At 43.4% G+C, this 18,618-nt stretch overlaps 1 protein-coding gene across 1 annotated transcript; it reads left to right on the forward strand.

Moving 5' to 3' along the window:
• The first annotated feature begins 16,111 nt into the window (after positions 1-16,111).
• Positions 16,112-16,591, forward strand: LOC135697305 (larval cuticle protein LCP-17-like). The gene is made up of 2 exons (XM_065216928.1): positions 16,112-16,201; positions 16,263-16,591. Exons 1-2 carry the CDS (start codon positions 16,190-16,192, stop codon positions 16,566-16,568), a joined length of 318 nt encoding a protein of 105 aa, XP_065073000.1. The 5' UTR covers positions 16,112-16,189; the 3' UTR covers positions 16,569-16,591.
• The last annotated feature ends 2,027 nt before the right edge of the window (positions 16,592-18,618 follow it).

Raw genomic sequence — 18,618 nt, forward strand, 5'->3', positions numbered from 1 at the left:
TACAATATTTTTTGTATTGTTCCTCATTTTGAGTATTTTTCTTAGTCCTAAATTGTTGAGAAATTATACGTTTTCGTTTTTTATTTAAATGTAGGATCACGAAATTTTCAAAAAGTCATAGTTTTCAAAAAAAGGGATCATTGTCTTCGACTCTAAACAAATTTCAAAGGGTCACAATCGTAGAAAGTTTTTTAACTCCAAATTATAAAAAAATAGTACCGACTACGGAGTGCTCAAAAGTTTTCTTGCGTCGAGATTTTAACGATTTCCCCTAGATTCAAATCAAGCTCAAGATTTCTAAAACAATTTCTAAATTCAATCTCTCACTCTTCACAATTTTGTCTAATAAATGATTCAGATCGATAGTCAAGTGACCTTACCAAAATCAATCCGGTATATATTCTGGAGCTTTGAAAACATACGAGCTTAAAAATGTCATATAAATTGTTTTTTTAAGTATAGTATAGTATAGTATAGTATAGTATAGTATAGTATAGTATAGTATAGTATAGTATAGTATAGTATAGTATAGTATAGTATAGTATAGTATAGTATAGTATAGTATAGTATAGTATAGTATAGTATAGTATAGTATAGTATAGTATAGTATAGTATAGTATAGTATAGTATAGTATAGTATAGTATAGTATAGTATAGTATAGTATAGTATAGTATAGTATAGTATAGTATAGTATAGTATAGTATAGTATAGTATAGTATAGTATAGTATAGTATAGTATAGTATAGTATAGTATAGTTGTTGGTTGCGCTACGTTGACGAGCCCGTTAAGCCCCACACGCCCCACACAGTCGACGTAGATGGTCGAATCCATCCACACCCATCGTACGTACGGAGGATTGTTTTGTCTATGGGACAGTGGGAAGACCAGAAGAAAAACAACAGAAGCTATTGTTCGAAGTTTTTCTGTGCACTTCAACCGGCTTAAGAATAATTATTACTAAATTACCTAGTGCTGAATACCTAGTGAATTCTTAAATTAAGTAAAATACACAATCTTATACTAGTGAATTATCGATTGAGTTCGGGCAGAAAATATTTTTTGCTACTGCAGGTTAATAACGTAAAGCGGTATAACTAAATCTTAAACTAATTATAAAATTACCTAGGAATATTGCGATACGGCCTAAGAAAAGACCGAGAAAGGTGCTTAAACTACGTTAAATCGACAAGTGAAGGTGAAAATTAAACTAAAAATGTTGGTTTAAGCTTATGAACTACAGTTATGATCTAATTAGACACAGGAAATACAGCTACAACTTGGACAGAACATTTAGACTAAAACGTTGAGCGGTATAGAATCACTACAAGTAAGGAACGATCTCATACTCAATCTAATTACAAATAATTTCAAATATGACATTTATATTAGGAATTTTGTAATTCAATAAAACTGAATACATTGAATTGACAAAATCTCGATTCGCTTGCTACCGCACAACATCTTACAAAATTCTTGTAAGCACGTCGAGGATGTCTCGCAAATCGTCAACCAGATCCAGGTCGGAATTGAGTTCTGTCATGGGTGCGGTAAGCCAACTTTTCGGTACAGGCGATGTGGGTAGCGCAGCAGACAAGGACACGGGAACTCCAATAACCGATGCAGATGTAGTTGCCGGGATCAACAGTCTCACTATCGTGACCAACGCGAAACGCGGAGCGAAGGACTCGATGAAATCGGCAACAGGCGCAAAGAGCGATGCAGCTGTGGTAAAAGTAGTTCCTCCCCCTCCTAGTCCTCAGGTAAATCTTGACGTTGCCAATACCAGACAGGCCCATGTAAAGGGAGCCATACCCAAAATAAAGGTTAGTGCTACTACTAAAGTCAATCCCGTCCGGTCGTCAAATATTGTCGTTAACGCGAGACCCAACGCTCGACTTGATCTGAACCAACGCGTTCATATAACTCGGTACAGTCATTGCGAGTTGTGTAGTGAACGTGATACTAGTAGAATGGTGCAGTGTGATGGTTGCGATAAGTGGTATCATTTCTCTTGTGTAGAAGTGACTAGTGGCATAGCGGACTACAGCTGGATTTGTCCAAAGTGTCCATACATGCATTTCGGCGCAAGTCATCAAGAGCAGCAGACACCAATGCTCCAGCAGATTCAACCGGTAGATCCACCCCCCAACTCTGTAAGTTCAAAGAAGTCCACCGGAAAGGCAAGCAGTAACCGGAGCAATCAACGGAAGGTCGATCGACTATTGCAGAAGCTGGAAGAGCAGAAGCAGTTGGAACAAAAGTTTTTGGATGAAAAATACCGCATTTTGGATGAAGAGGACGCTGACGATGAAACTGTCGCCAGTGATGATGATGTAGGATCCGAGGAGATGTCCAAAGTGAGAGGATGGCTGAGAGATACGGAAAAGTGTGGTGAAGATTATGATTCCGGTCTGGTGGAAGAAGAGTCGAACGATGATCAACTGCAAGCTGTCATTCAGCAGGCACCGACTATGGGGCAGACACAACCGCAATCATCTCTACATGGTTTCGTTCCTAACCAACGTTCAACGCCTCAAGAGACCGTTCGTATGGATCCGAGGTTGAGGAGCCGTGTAATGCAACCTTCCGTTCCAGCACCGATCCCTGAAAGCCTGTTCCGCCGACCACCGGCACCAGTTCCAGAGGAGCCATTTCGTCAGCCTGTTGTTCCAGATACCCAGTTCCGTCAACCACCAGCCACAGCTCCAGGAGTCCAGTTCCGTCAACCACCAGCCACAGCTCCAGGAGTCCAGTTCCGTCAACCATCAGCCATAGCTCCAGAAGTCCAGTTCCGTCGACCACCGGCACCTGTTCCAGAAGGCCTGCTCCGAAGGTCGCCTTCGCACACGCTTCCAGAAGACCAGTTCTACCGACCACAAGTACTTCGGTCAGCTGCAGCTTTAGAAACACATAACTACCTGCCACAGGATCTTCGGCCTGCTCCAGCTCCAGGAATCCAGTTCCATCATTCGCAAGTCCCTCGAGTGGCTCCAGCTCCAGGAGTTCAGGGCATTCGGCCGCCACCTGCTGCACCAAATGAACACTTCTGGCCAGAACCAACAATCGTCCCGGAAAGCCAGTATCGTCAACCTTCAGGGTCAAGGAATGAAATGCTTCAAGGAGATTCAACATCCCGAGGTTTCGGAAATCCGGAACCAGCTGCTCGCAATGTCGAAGAGAACGTGTGCATCCTCAACCGAAGCCAGTTAGCAGCACGTCAGGCTGTATCCAAGGAGTTACCGGAGTTTTACGGAAATCCTGAAGATTGGCCGCTGTTCTTCTCCATGTACAACTCTTCAACGAAGATGTGTGGCTTCTCCAACGAAGAAAACATGCTTCGGCTTCGAAAATGCTTGAAGGGCAAGGCTCTAGATGCTGTACGATGCCGGCTACTCCACCCATCCAACGTTATCGGTGTAATTTCTACGTTGAAAATGCTATATGGAAGACCAGAAGCAATCGTTCAGGCATCAGTTAGGAAGATTCGGTCATTACCATCGCCACAAGTGGAAAAACTCGACACTCTTGTCAATTTTGCATTGACGGTCGAAAACTTGGTAGCTACGATAGAGGCATGCGGCGTCGAAGATTTCGTATACAATGCGTCTTTGAAATGTGAGCTAGTGGATCGTCTTCCTCCTGGGCTGAAGCTGGATTGGGCGAAGTATTCCAGAAATAATGCAGCACCAAATCTGCTTGATTTCAGTTATTGGCTGTACTCGATCGCGGAAGATGCTAGTTCAGTTATGCAAACTTCGTTCAGCACGCAAAGAAGTCGTGGAGCAAAGAATGATGGATTTATCAATGTCCACTCTGAAGCAGAATCAGAACTGTCCCGATCAGCAGCTGCAAAGACTCGGGGTATCCACGGATCATCATCAGCGCCAATGACAGAATGCATCACATGCCGAGGTCATTGTCCGTCAGTTGCAAAGTGCAAAAGATTTGCTGAGTTAAGCCTAGTTGCAAAGTGGGCTGTTGTACGAGAGAGAAAGCTGTGTCGCAAATGTCTGCGTAAGCACAATGGATCATGCAGGCAGCAAAAACCGTGTGGGATCAAAGGATGCATCTTTTTGCATCATCCGTTGTTGCACAATGACCACCAGGAGGTTGAAAAGGAACGTTCTGGCCAAACCTTTGCTACCGGAAGTTGCAATATTCACCAACTTCAAACTAGCGAAGTCCTGTTCAGGATTGTTCCCGTGCTAATCCACGGTCCATCAAAATCCATCCAGACATACGCGTTCATAGACGACGGTTCAGAGCTGACACTGATGGAAGATAGCCTTGCAGAGGAGCTTGGCGTAAAGGGGCCTCGAACACCGCTGTGCTTAAAATGGACGGGTGGTACCAAGAGAGTGGAGAATGAATCCCAGAAGGTAGATGTGGAAATATCAGCCATCGGAAATACCTCGAAGTCGCACAGGATGTCCAACGTACATACGATTCAGAACCTACAACTTCGGCCGCAAACGTTAGTGTATTCTGAGTTACTGCAACGGTATCAACACCTCGGTGGACTACCTGTCGAATCCTACAGTAACGTATGTCCTCGAATCCTGATTGGGCTTGACCATGCGTCGCTTGGGCATGCTATGAAAAGTCGAGAAGGAAAGCCATACGAACCTATCGCCGTCAAAACACGCTTGGGATGGATAATCTACGGGAGTTGTTCACAAACACAGCGAAACCAAAACTACGTGAATGTCCATACGATTAAAGTATGTGAGTGCAATCTTGATTCCGACGATAACCTGCACACCGCAATGAAGAACTACTTCACTCTAGATAGCCTTGGAGTGGCAAAACCAGAAAAGATTTTGCGGTCAACGGAAGAACAACGTGCCTTGGAAATGCTCGAAAAGCTGACAATCCCAAAAGAAGGGCGGTACGAAACGGGACTCCTCTGGAAGTACGATGATGTTCGCTTTCCAAGTAGCAAAGGAATGGCTTACAGAAGATGGCAGTGTTTAGACCGGCGCATGAAGCGGGATGAGGAGTTTGCAAAAACCGTGACGACGAAGATGGATGAATACGTGGATAAACGCTACGTTCGGAAGTTGTCGGATGATGAACTCAATATGCATCAGTCTAAGGAATGGTACTTACCCGTGTTCCCTGTTGTGAACCCCAACAAACCGGGTAAGGTACGGCTAGTCTGGGACGCAGCTGCTCCTGCTTATGGCGTTTCACTCAATTCGCTGTTACTCAAAGGCCCTGACCTTTTGACGTCGCTACTTGCAGTTCTCGTCCAGTTTCGTGAATTCCGGATCGCAATTTGCGGGGATATCCGGGAGATGTATCTGCAGGTTCTACTGAGGCAAGATATTCGACTGTGCTTCTTCTGGAAGGGCGATGAAGGCAACGCGGATCCTAAGGTGTACATCATGTTGGTGTTACCGTTCGGAGTGTCGTGTGCTCCAAGCATTGCGCAGTACGTCAAAAACACCAACGCCCAACGGTTTGAGAAGGACCATCCCACCGCTGTTCAAGCTATCGTCGACCAGCATTACGTAGATGACATGCTTGTAAGCGTGGAAAGCGAGCAAGAAGCAGTGGACCTCGCACGGGATGTAAAGAAAATTCACCATGAAGCCGGCTTTGAAATGAGGAACTGGATCTCAAATAGCCCGGATGTTTTGGAGGCGTTACATGAACGAAATACGGAAGAGAAGGACCTTAATATGGCAGAAGGAGTGATAACCGAGAAAGTGCTCGGAATGTGGTGGAATACGTCCACTGATTGTTTCACCTTCAAGGTTTCTCCACGGTACGATCCTGAGCTAATGTCGGGGCAGCGGACACCAACGAAGCGCGAAGTGCTCAGAACCTTGATGATGATCTTCGATCCTTTAGGACTCATTGGCCACTTCTTGATGTTCCTGAAGGTGGTACTGCAGGAAATTTGGAGAACATCCGTCGGATGGGATGACCCGATCGAAGAAAAACAGTTTGAGATGTGGATGCAATGGCTGAAGGTCCTTCCTGAAGTGGCAAAGGTAGAAATCCCGCGGTGCTACAGGACGGCTACATCTGTTGGAGGTTCCAACGAAGTACAAATGCACATCTTCGTCGATGCTAGCGAGAAGGGTTTCGCGGCGGTGGTGTATCTGCGATTCAAGGAGGGGCCCATCATCGAAACTGCGCTGGTTGGATCGAAGACTCGTGTTGCACCAATCAAATTTCTGTCGATTCCGCGCTCGGAGCTTCAAGCTTGCGTTATCGGAGTCAGGTTTGCGAACAGCATAGCACAGTCACTGTCTATCAAGGTGAATAGACGCTACTTCTGGACGGATTCCAGTGACGTCATCAGCTGGCTCAAATCCGATCATCGTCGGTATAGCCAATTTGTTGCTTTCCGAGTGAGTGAGATACTAGAAGCTTCGGAAGTTTACGAGTGGCAATGGATCCAAACTAAAAAGAACGTTGCTGATGATGGCACGAAGTGGAAACGGGTGCCTGACATGACTAGAACTAGCCGATGGTTTAACGGACCGGAATTTCTCAAGAACATTGAAGGAGAATGGCCTGTGGAACTACACATCGAAGGACCTACTACGGAGGAACTGCGCCCACATTTGCTCGTTCACGTCAAATTACCGGAGCCAATCATCGACCTCCAAAACTGCTCTAAATGGACTCCACTTGTCCATCGAACTGCATACGTGTTTCGATTCATCGGGAACTTGAGGACATCCAGACCCGAAGAAAGAACTATTGGAGTGTTGACGAGTTCAGAGCTAGCTACGGCTGAAAACTATTTGTACCGGCTTGCTCAGGGAAGTTCTTACCCAGATGAGGTAGCAGTACTATCGGGCATACGAGCGTCGGAAAACTTCACATTAACGATACCGAAGAACAGTTCAATCTATCATCTTTGTCCGTTTCTAGACGAACATGATGTACTCCGCGTTCGTGGTAGAACCATCAGTTGTCCGTTTGTTAATCAGGATGCGGTGAATCCTGTTATTCTTCCACGAGACCACCACATCACCCGTCTCGTCATATCCCACTACCACAGCAAATATCATCATCAAAACCATAACACAGTTATCAACGAGCTGCGGCAGCGATACAGCATCCCTCGTCTGAAGGCTGCCTACAACAGGATCCGTCAATGCTGTCAGCAATGCAAGAACGACCGTGCACGACCGCAACCACCGGCTATGAGCGACTTGCCTTTACCTCGCTTGGCCGCCTACGCTCGTCCGTTCACTTACATGGGGGTGGACTACTTTGGACCGTTTGTGATTATCCTTGGACGACGTCTCGAGAAACGTTGGGTACTTCTCGCCACTTGCCTTACCACTCGTGCCATCCACTTGCAAATCGTTCACACAATGACTACCGACTCTTGTATTATGGCACTGAGAAACGTCATGGCTAGGAGGGGGGTACCTGCAGTCGTGTATAGTGACAGAGGTACAAATTTCCAGGGAGCCAGTAAAGAACTCCAAGAGGCTATGGAGAACTTGGATCGAGATCGTCTAGCGGCGGAGTTCACCACCTCCCATCCCATACGTCCTGGTATTTCATTCCTCCCGCTTCACCGCATATGGGTGGAGCATGGGAACGTCTCGTACGAACTGTCAAACAGAACCTTGGTAAACTGAAACTCAACAGAACGCTGTCCCATGAAGTCCTCGAAAACATGCTAACGGAGATAGAGAATATCGTCAACTCTCGTCCGCTAACTAGCATTCCAATCGACGATGACCAGTCACCGGTGCTAACTCCCAATCATTTTTTGCTGGGATCAAGCAATGGACTAAGGCCTTGGGTTCCGTTTGACGACAGCTCTGAAGTGCTCAAGAACTGCTGGAAGCTTTCGCAAACTTTAGCCAACCAATTTTGGAAGCAGTGGCTTCGGGATTATCTTCCCTCAATCACTCGAAGGACGAAATGGCTCACGGAGGTGAAACCCATCAGAGTCAACGATATCGTTGTCATCGTGGACCCGAAACTTCCTCGGAACACTTGGCCTAAAGGCCGAGTTATTGGGATAAAGCAGGGATCGGACGGACAGGTGCGAAGTGCTACTGTGCAGACTTTCGGTGGCATCTACGAGCGACCAACTGTGAAGCTTGCCGTGCTCGACGTAGGCGCTGGAAGCAATGCGCATCAGGATGACCAGAAGCCCATTCCGGGGGGAGTGTTGGTTGCGCTACGTTGACGAGCCCGTTAAGCCCCACACGCCCCACACAGTCGACGTAGATGGTCGAATCCATCCACACCCATCGTACGTACGGAGGATTGTTTTGTCTATGGGACAGTGGGAAGGGAAGACCAGAAGAAAAACAACAGAAGCTATTGTTCGAAGTTTTTCTGTGCACTTCAACCGGCTTAAGAATAATTATTACTAAATTACCTAGTGCTGAATACCTAGTGAATTCTTAAATTAAGTAAAATACACAATCTTATACTAGTGAATTATCGATTGAGTTCGGGCAGAAAATATTTTTTGCTACTGCAGGTTAATAACGTAAAGCGGTATAACTAAATCTTAAACTAATTATAAAATTACCTAGGAATATTGCGATACGGCCTAAGAAAAGACCGAGAAAGGTGCTTAAACTACGTTAAATCGACAAGTGAAGGTGAAAATTAAACTAAAAATGTTGGTTTAAGCTTATGAACTACAGTTATGATCTAATTAGACACAGGAAATACAGCTACAACTTGGACAGAACATTTAGACTAAAACGTTGAGCGGTATAGAATCACTACAAGTAAGGAACGATCTCATACTCAATCTAATTACAAATAATTTCAAATATGACATTTATATTAGGAATTTTGTAATTCAATAAAACTGAATACATTGAATTGACAAAATCTCGATTCGCTTGCTACCGCACAACAATAGTATAGTATAGTATAGTATAGTATAGTATAGTATAGTATAGTATAGTATAGTATAGTATAGTATAGTATAGTATAGTATAGTATAGTATAGTATAGTATAGTATAGTATAGTATAGTATAGTATAGTATAGTATAGTATAGTATAGTATAGTATAGTATAGTATAGTATAGTATAGTATAGTATAGTATAGTATAGTATAGTATAGTATAGTATAGTATAGTATAGTATAGTATAGTATAGTATAGTATAGTATAGTATAGTATAGTATAGTATAGTATAGTATAGTATAGTATAGTATAGTATAGTATAGTATAGTATAGTATAGTATAGTATAGTATAGTATAGTATAGTATAGTATAGTATAGTATAGTATAGTATAGTATAGTATAGTATAGTATAGTATAGTATAGTATAGTATAGTATAGTATAGTATAGTATAGTATAGTATAGTATAGTATAGTATAGTATAGTATAGTATAGTATAGTATAGTATAGTATAGTATAGTATAGTATAGTATAGTATAGTATAGTATAGTATAGTATAGTATAGTATAGTATAGTATAGTATAGTATAGTATAGTATAGTATAGTATAGTATAGTATAGTATAGTATAGTATAGTATAGTATAGTATAGTATAGTATAGTATAGTATAGTATAGTATAGTATAGTATAGTATAGTATAGTATAGTATAGTATAGTATAGTATAGTATAGTATAGTATAGTATAGTATAGTATAGTATAGTATAGTATAGTATAGTATAGTATAGTATAGTATAGTATAGTATAGTATAGTATAGTATAGTATAGTATAGTATAGTATAGTATAGTATAGTATAGTATAGTATAGTATAGTATAGTATAGTATAGTATAGTATAGTATAGTATAGTATAGTATAGTATAGTATAGTATAGTATAGTATAGTATAGTATAGTATAGTATAGTATAGTATAGTATAGTATAGTATAGTATAGTATAGTATAGTATAGTATAGTATAGTATAGTATAGTATAGTATAGTATAGTATAGTATAGTATAGTATAGTATAGTATAGTATAGTATAGTATAGTATAGTATAGTATAGTATAGTATAGTATAGTATAGTATAGTATAGTATAGTATAGTATAGTATAGTATAGTATAGTATAGTATAGTATAGTATAGTATAGTATAGTATAGTATAGTATAGTATAGTATAGTATAGTATAGTATAGTATAGTATAGTATAGTATAGTATAGTATAGTATAGTATAGTATAGTATAGTATAGTATAGTATAGTATAGTATAGTATAGTATAGTATAGTATAGTATAGTATAGTATAGTATAGTATAGTATAGTATAGTATAGTATAGTATAGTATAGTATAGTATAGTATAGTATAGTATAGTCCTTCAATTTTGCAACCAATGCTTTCTCCCTAACCCAATATTTTCTTATTTCGATACCTTCTTTTCTCGATGTGTTTTGATTAATGCATTTGCATGCATTTTCACCTCCTTAAATTGATCATTGACTTTTACAATACACAGGGTGTAGACTACCTGAAAAAAAAACCTGGAAAATCAGGAAATATCAGATAATTCGCTGCTAATGGGTATGTGCGTCTCTTAATAGATTTTACACCTGATTGCGTCTGAACAAATTTTACCTTCACGTAGATTGGTAGGTCTGCTCGATCCAGCTGTGTTTAACAAAAATCAATCCCTTGTAATCAATGCAAAAATTGTAAAGACCTAAGCTGGGTTAAGACAAGGCAATTCATTGATCAACTCAGTTGAATTCAACTGTTCAATTGAGTCTGGTTCCTCTCTTTTCAATTTCAGTGAGTTGATCAAGTCAGTTGAATGGCATGGTTTCAAGTTGATCGTTTGATTTTGCCTTATCTAAACCCAGCTTTAACATAAGATGATGATTTCTTCTGAAAATCGGAAAAAGCTGGGAATTTGAAGTCACCCTGGGATTGGACTAGATTTTCAGGATACAGTCACGTTGAAGAACAATTCAAGAAGCGGATTTCAGGATTCGTAAAAACTACCAAGGGAAGCGATTTTTGAGGGTAAAATTCAAAAATAATTCTCCGAAGATCCATAAGGAAATTCCGAGGATAATTCCAAGTGCATTTCGAATGGAATTTCTAGAGAATTTTAATGAGAGTTCCATGCAATTTTCAGAAGAATTTATAGGAGAACTCTAGGATAATTCTGAGCAAAAGTTGAAGATGATTCTCGGCGGGAGAATTTCCCCTAGCCGATGGTGTTGGCAAGGAATAGAGAATACAAGTTTTGCTCATAAAAGCTAATAGGCCCTTTTCAATTTTTGGTTGAGAATCTGAGGTGAATTGCATTAGGAACTCTACAGAGAAATTCAGCCAAATTTAAAAAAAATGAAACTCGAGTGAATTCGTTAAATCCGAAGACAGAGAATCAAATTTATTTTAGAAGAATTCTGAAATGCTCGTCGGTTGAGCATTATCAAATAAATTGATAAAAAAAAATTATGTTCTGTAGCTCGATACCTCCCTAAGTCAATGGTCCATTGCATATCGAGCAAGGAATAGTTGACTGTAGTTCGAAAATAACATTTACTTTTTGTATCTCTTATTCAATCCCTCCAAGGAGGATCCAAGGATCACTTCCAGTTGACTAAAATGAACACACTGATTCACAATCATTATTAGTTTACCCATGCCTGTGGGATGATCCGTTTTTAATGAATCAAAACATTATCCTACAGATTTATTCGGTTTTAAATATACCAAGCGTCCCAAATAGTTGTATTACTTACTTACTTACTTAAGGGTCCTGTGCACCACCAGCGGTGCAAAGGGCCAACGTGAAAGACTTCCATCCACGGCGGCTGCTCGCTTTTGCCTTGATCTGGGCCCAGGTCAGATTCCTAACGACTTGTTTAATTTCCTTATTGAGGCTCCGCCGCCATGAGCCCCTGGGTCTGCCTCTGCTGCGATGTCCTGCCGGATTCCAATCCAGCGCTTGCTTGCAGATTACGTTTCCGCCCCGTCGAAGTGTGAGGCCGACCCACCTCCACTTTCCCTCTCGAATTTCTGTTGCTATCGGCTTCTCATGACATCGACGATGGAGCTCGGCATTCGAGATCCAGTTGTGAGGCCACCAGGCACGAATTATATACCGCAGGCATCGGTTGATGAAGACCTGCAGCTTCTGAATGTTCTCCGTTGATACACATCACGTCTCGCTGGCGTATAACAACACAGATTTCACGTTCGAGTTGAAAATTCGGATTTTGGTGCGTTGACTTATCTGGTTGGATCTCCATACGTTTCGTAAACTCGCAAAGGCAGCCCTAGCCTTCTTGATTCGTGCACCTACGTCGCTCTTGGTCCCGCCGTCCGACGCTATTTGGCTGCCAAGATATTGGAAACTTTCGACCTTCTCCACTGCTTGCCCCACTACTGTAAAGTTGGAAGGGTTGCTCGTGTTGATATCTAACGATTTGCTCTTGTTGACGTTGATTGTGAGACCCGCCGCAGAGGAGCATTCGGCTAGGTCATTGAGCTTACTCTGCATATCAGAGCGCCGTTGTGCTAGTAGAGCAACATCATCAGCCAAATCGAAGTCGTTGAGATGCTCCATGGTGATAGGCTGCCAAAGCAGCCCACGGTTCGGTACACGGTGAATTGCAACTACCATGATCTCGTCGATTACGATGCGAAACAGTAGCGGTGATGCAGAACTCTGCACGTGAAAGCCTCATACTGCGCTTTGATTAGGTTGACGATTTTATCCGGGACTCCTTGCGTCTCAGGGCGCCCCACAGATTCTCGTGATTGAGACGGTCGAAAGCTTTTTCGTAGTCAATGAATACCAAATAAAGGGACTCTTGGAATTCATTGACTTGCTCCAGGATGATGCGGAGCGTGACAATATGATCCACACAAGATCTTCCGGCACGGAATCCTGCCTGCTGCCGTCGGAGAGTCGCGTCGATCTTCTCCTGTATCCGATTCAGGATTTGCAGAGAAATTTGAGAACAATACACAGGAGCATGATGCCTCGCCAATTGTCGCACACAGTCAGATCCCCCTTCTTTGGGACCTTCACTAAGATGCCCTGCATCCAGTCGGCCGGAAAAGTCGTGAAGTCCCAGATATTACAGAATAGTTGATGCAACATTTGTGCGGATAGCATGGGGTCAGCTTTGAGCATCTCTGCTGATATGCGATCGACCCCTGGAGCCTTGTTGGATTTCATGCTTCGGATAGCTGCTTCAATCTCCTGCAGTGATGGGGCCTCGGAATTGACGCGAGTGATGCGCCGCACTCTAGGCGGATCATGCCGAGATGTTGATGGCTGGTTGGCCGTCGAAACTTGAAGAAGTTGTTCGAAGTGCTCAAACCAGCGTTTCAGCTGGTCAGTGGGGTCGGTAAGCAATTGTCCAGTCGTGTCCTACACTGGCATCCTCGGGTTCATCCTTGCTCCACTCAGGCGTCGTGAGATATCGTAGAGGAGGCGTATATCGCCAGTGTTTGCGGCTTTCTCCCCTTCGTCGGCCAGGGAGTACCGTTGACGGGCTTCGTTCTTGGCTCCTCTGGTTCTCGCCCGCTCTATCGCGGCTTTTGCTTCTCTACGCTCCTCAATCTTCCGCCAGGTTTCATCTGTGATCCACTCTTTCCTCTGGGTGCGCAGCTCACCCAAGTTATTCTCGCTTGTTTCTATAAAGGCATTCTTGATGGCCGTCCATTGTTCTTATACGCTGCCACCTTCTGGAACGTCCGCAGCTCGAGTCTCAAGTTCTTCAACAAAAGACCTTTTTACCGCTGGATCTTCAAGTCGGCGTGTGTTGAACCGCCACCCGAGTCTCTCCTTCCGTCGCTGGATCCGCGCCATGCGTAGGCGGATTTCACCGATAAGAAGGTGATGGTCAGACGCGATGTCGGCGCTGCGTTTATTCCGGACATCAAGAAGGCTCCGTCTCCATTTTCGGCTGATGCAGATGTGGTCGATCTGATTTTCGGTATGTCCATCACGGGAAACCCACGTGACTTTGTGCATTGGCCGATGGGGGAAGAGCGAGCCCCCGATCACCATGTCGTTATTGCCACAAAATTCTGCAAACAGCTCACCGTTCTCGCTCATTTCGCCGAGACCATGGCGTCCCATGACACGCCCATAGTCCGTGTTGTCGTAGCCGATCTTCGCATTGAAGTCGCCAGTGTAGATCTTGATGTCACCCTTTGGAACCTTATCCACGACGGCATTCAGTTGACTGTAAAAATTCTCCTTGTCCTGTAGCTCGGCAGCATCGGTTGGCGCATAACATTGGATTATGGTAAGGTTACGAACCCGTGTTCTAAATCTGGCAACGATTATCCTCTCATTAACAGGCTCCCACTTGATGAGCGCAGCACTTGCCTGGACGCTAAGTAGGAGACCAACTCCACGATGGCGGGGAGCGTTTTCACCTCGAATACCAGAGTATAGTAGTATCTGTCCCGACGGCAGTTTGTGTTCTCCAAAGTTTGGCCAACGAACTTCACTCAGTCCCAGGATTTCTAGCTTCATGCGTCGCGCCTCGTTGGCAAGTTGTGCCAGTTTACCCTGCTGGGCTAACGTCAATACATTCCATGATCCAATTCGTGTCCGTTGTTTTGCGCTAAAATTCGTTGCCGTTATATCAGTTCGATGTCTTTCTCTGTTGGTTTCTGTAACAATTGTGAAGGTTTCAGAGACAGTAGGTGGTTGGCCTAAGGTCTCCTATCCGCCGTGATGGGGCTGCCATCTTAGGTGTAGCTTCCGGGGAAGAGCATTTCTTATTCAGCCGCTGGATGCCAGTCAGACGCTGTTTGAGCCGCACCTCCATGGTGAACAGACGCTCGGGTTGGCAAAGCATTTCCTCTATCACCGTGCTATGGTTACCGTGCCAGTGTTCACGTCGCACCTCCTCACTCTGCTATTGTCGGATTGACAACATTGCTCAGGCTACGCCAACCAGCTGTGTCCATGTTTCAGCTGGCAGTCTTTTGTGATCATATGACTCGTGGAGGCGTGAGGTAGGAACTTGTGAGGACCGGAGCTAGGTATACCGCTCCTTCCAGATTGTCACTTACCATTTTGTAGCCCAGTTGTGTTACACTTTCTGTTGAAACAAATCCTTCCTATAGTTTTGCTACTAGAGATAATTTTCCCACAAATACCTCCGATAATTTGTATTTGATTACGTTAAAAAAAGTAATCATCTAACATTTTCGTTTTTGCTGAATATTACAAACCGAGAAATTTTCGAAATTTTAGCCGGATAAAAACCGGGAATTCTAAAATAAAAATTCACTGACCACCCTGAACAAAGGTCACTGTAAAATTAATTCTCATACTCCCACCTGATTGCAAGGACGTGGCCTGCACCGTTATTGATCTTTAAACCACAGACAAACAGACATAACACATTGAATATTTCTCTTGTAAAACATCGTCGCTAAAACATTACCGCCATCATTACTGTGGTGGGTAGTACGCTGAAGAGATGGTGGTAGTGTTTAAACGTCAAATACAAGGGAATTGACTATGCGCGCCACAGGTGGTGGTACTACCAACTACGATACTTTTAAATTTGCCTTTCAATGCTTGTTCGATGAACAACTTGCGAGTGTTATGTCTGTTTGTCTGTTTTTTAAACTATATAGCCACGAAAAACTTGTGCATTGAGAAGGCCCATTCATTTGATTAATTGTGTAATTTCACTTATTATGATCAATCAACGAGTACATATCATTGATATGTGCAGTCAGTCTAAGCTAAAATAATTAGGATTTAAATAGAGAACATTTTTCCAATATTACTTTCAAAAAGCCTCTCAACACCCTGCTAAGGATTCTACTTTTCCTTTCATTATCCTAATTCCGTCGTTCATGATACCCAAGACATCACACGAACCACCGGCCGTAGGTGATTGCAGCTCGACTTGCTTTGGGAAACACAAGTCAAGCCAATAAAATATTGTCATCGGAAATTTATGCAAATTGTGGTGAACTTTTTCTAATTTCAATACCGGTCCATCACCCCAGCATCGGAACCAATGCAAACCAACAACGGTGGGGAATAACGATCCCGGTAAGAACTTTTTATATCATAACAGCGGTCTATTCGAAATTCGGAAACACAGGTGTTCTTGGTGCTTGTGCATCCAACAAGAACAACGCGCAGAAGAAGCCCTGGACGAGGCTTTGGGTCGTGGGCTATATAAAGATGCAGCCAACTTGTCTCGATCAGTTCAGTTTGACTTCGGTGCTGATTCGTCCAGACTTGTCCCGGTAGATCCCAACACGTACCCAACCAATTTCAAAATGAAGTTCCTGGTAAGTTACACTGATACTTGAGTGGATTTTGGAAGCGCTTCAATTATTCTTATGTCCACAGATCACCTTAGCCCTTCTCGTTGCCGTTGCATCGGCTCGACCGGATGTGATGGTTAAGAACCAGGAACTGGACATCAGTCCCGATGGCACCTTCAAGCACAACTATGAACTCGATGATGGAACTTTAGTCCGCGCAGAAGGAGATGCTAACAATGTCAACGGATTATACAGATACAAGAGCCCGGAAGGAGAGAATGTCGAGATCACCTATGTTGCTGATGCCCTCGGATATCACCCACAGGGTCCCCAGGTTCCAGCCCAGGTGACTAAAGTTCTGAACTACATCCGTTCCAACTACAAGCTGTAATAAAATCTGAAGTGAAAGCATAATTGTGTTACTTTAATTTTACAGTGTACCTCATAGAAATAATTCTTCTAGGACTTATCGTTTGATTTAATTGCCGCTCCTTCTCGCACATTTGCTGTATGAATCTATTTTCGATTGCGGGATTGCGCCCTAGTAGAGTCATGGCAGTGATGATGATGAAGAGATACACTCACACAACACGCTTCCCCTCGTTAGCAATCATACTACTCTCGGTTTGGTTGCTATGAATCGTCTCTAAACGACGTCCGCCCGCCGCCCGCTCGTTTACTTCCCTCCGTGATCCATTCCCCCTTCCACTTCCAGTGATCTTGATCCCACCCAGAGCAGCAGTACACACGAGATGCCGGTCTGGGGGCATAAACACCCATTTAGACTAATTAATGATTTCTTCAACAATTTTTTCCCATCATGCTCTGAACGCCTGACTTATGATGGATACAGTATTTATTTGTATTGCCCTAACTACCATATAATTTCCCTTCGGTTCAAAAGCGCTTGCATTTAAATGAGCAAGAAGCCGAGAAGAGAGCGCGCGTGTATGTGCCGAAAGTGGTCCCCGAAGGAGCATATAATAACCCGAGCTGTGATGGAACGGTGGTGAGGTGAGTGCGACCGAGAACGAAAATCTCTAATCCTCCGGTAGAGAGAACGAGAGAAAGAGAGAGAGCGAAAGAGAGAGAGAGCACCAAGAGTCGCAGCAAACAAGTGAATTAAAGCATCATCATCAAAAGGCATAACCCCAGCACAGCACAGCATCCATCCTGTCTGGCCTACCTTCATCCGCCGACCGGGCCTGCACACTCTCTTTCTCTCGCTGTGTATTATTGCCTGCCACTGATGCTGTATGAAATGTGTACTAACTAGCGAGCGACGTGCACTCCGTCCTGCTGACGATGATGACGGTCGCCGCACCGCGCTGGGCCTACTCTTCTCTGCTGCTGCCTGCCGCCGACGTCGGCACACAGTAGTAGGGACTAACTAGCTGGGCGCGCGCGGTCGTGGTAATCGCATATAATAGAATATGTAGCAGAGATCACCAGAAGCGCTTGTACCAAAACGATGTTTCGGGGTCGGCGAGTGGAGATAAAGGAAATTTATGTGCGAACGTTGGGTGGTTCCGTGGCGGAATTGTGTTGATGTGCTAGGTTTTTTGTTGCATCCTTGTTTGTATTGGAATTTTTTGTTTTAGATAGTGTGTCCATATTTGTTTGTATTTTCTGTTTATTCTGTTTGGTCTGTTATTTTACTTTTGCTTCATTTATATTTTTATATTTCTTACAATCCGACTATTATTTTTTCCTTATAAAAACGTTCATTCATAATACATTTTCCTACCAACGAACAACCCCAGCAACCACTTAAGTAGAGACATTCAAATTAAATCGTTTTTCCAATTTTCTCTCTTCTCTATCATTCATCTTCACTCAATTGCCATCCCTTTCTCGCTCCATGCATCCGTTTCGTTCTATTCTGTTCCCACTCATTATCCTTCTGGATCCTCCTTCCTGCCCCTGTCTTGCCCACAAACGTAACGATCTCTTGATTGCCCATGCACCACACAATTTTCATTCACGATGCCACACACCCACACAGTGATGATGGAAATGCTTGCTCGTCGGAGCAATAACAGCACCAAACTGCTCAAGATACCATACTGTATGTGATCCAAAACATCCTCGCATATCGCCGCGCATCATCCTGTAACAACATTCATAATCTGCCACGTGCGCTAGAGCAGGACGGATAATACAAAACCATTTAAACAAGCGCTTGCTTGCTTTGCTAATATATCCTCCTCGTCGCCCTTCCTGTTGCTGCCGAAACCCGTTTCTCCATGGATACTCACCCTTACAAATTAACCTTACCTCGTCCCTTCCACCTCAAAACCCTTCGCAGTCACATGTATGAATTGTGTATCACTCTGTTCAGCTGATGCTATTCGAAAAATGCTGGCAGTCAATCGGGCAGAGCGAGAGCGCACACATAATAATAATAAAATCATGTGTTTGTAATTCTACGCTCCATTAGT

This window comes from Ochlerotatus camptorhynchus, unplaced genomic scaffold (assembly GCF_037179485.1).
Source record: "Ochlerotatus camptorhynchus isolate MF236.1 unplaced genomic scaffold, CSIRO-AGI_Acam_v1.1 ptg000070l, whole genome shotgun sequence".
In the NCBI taxonomy this organism is placed as follows: Eukaryota; Metazoa; Arthropoda; class Insecta; order Diptera; family Culicidae; genus Ochlerotatus; species Ochlerotatus camptorhynchus.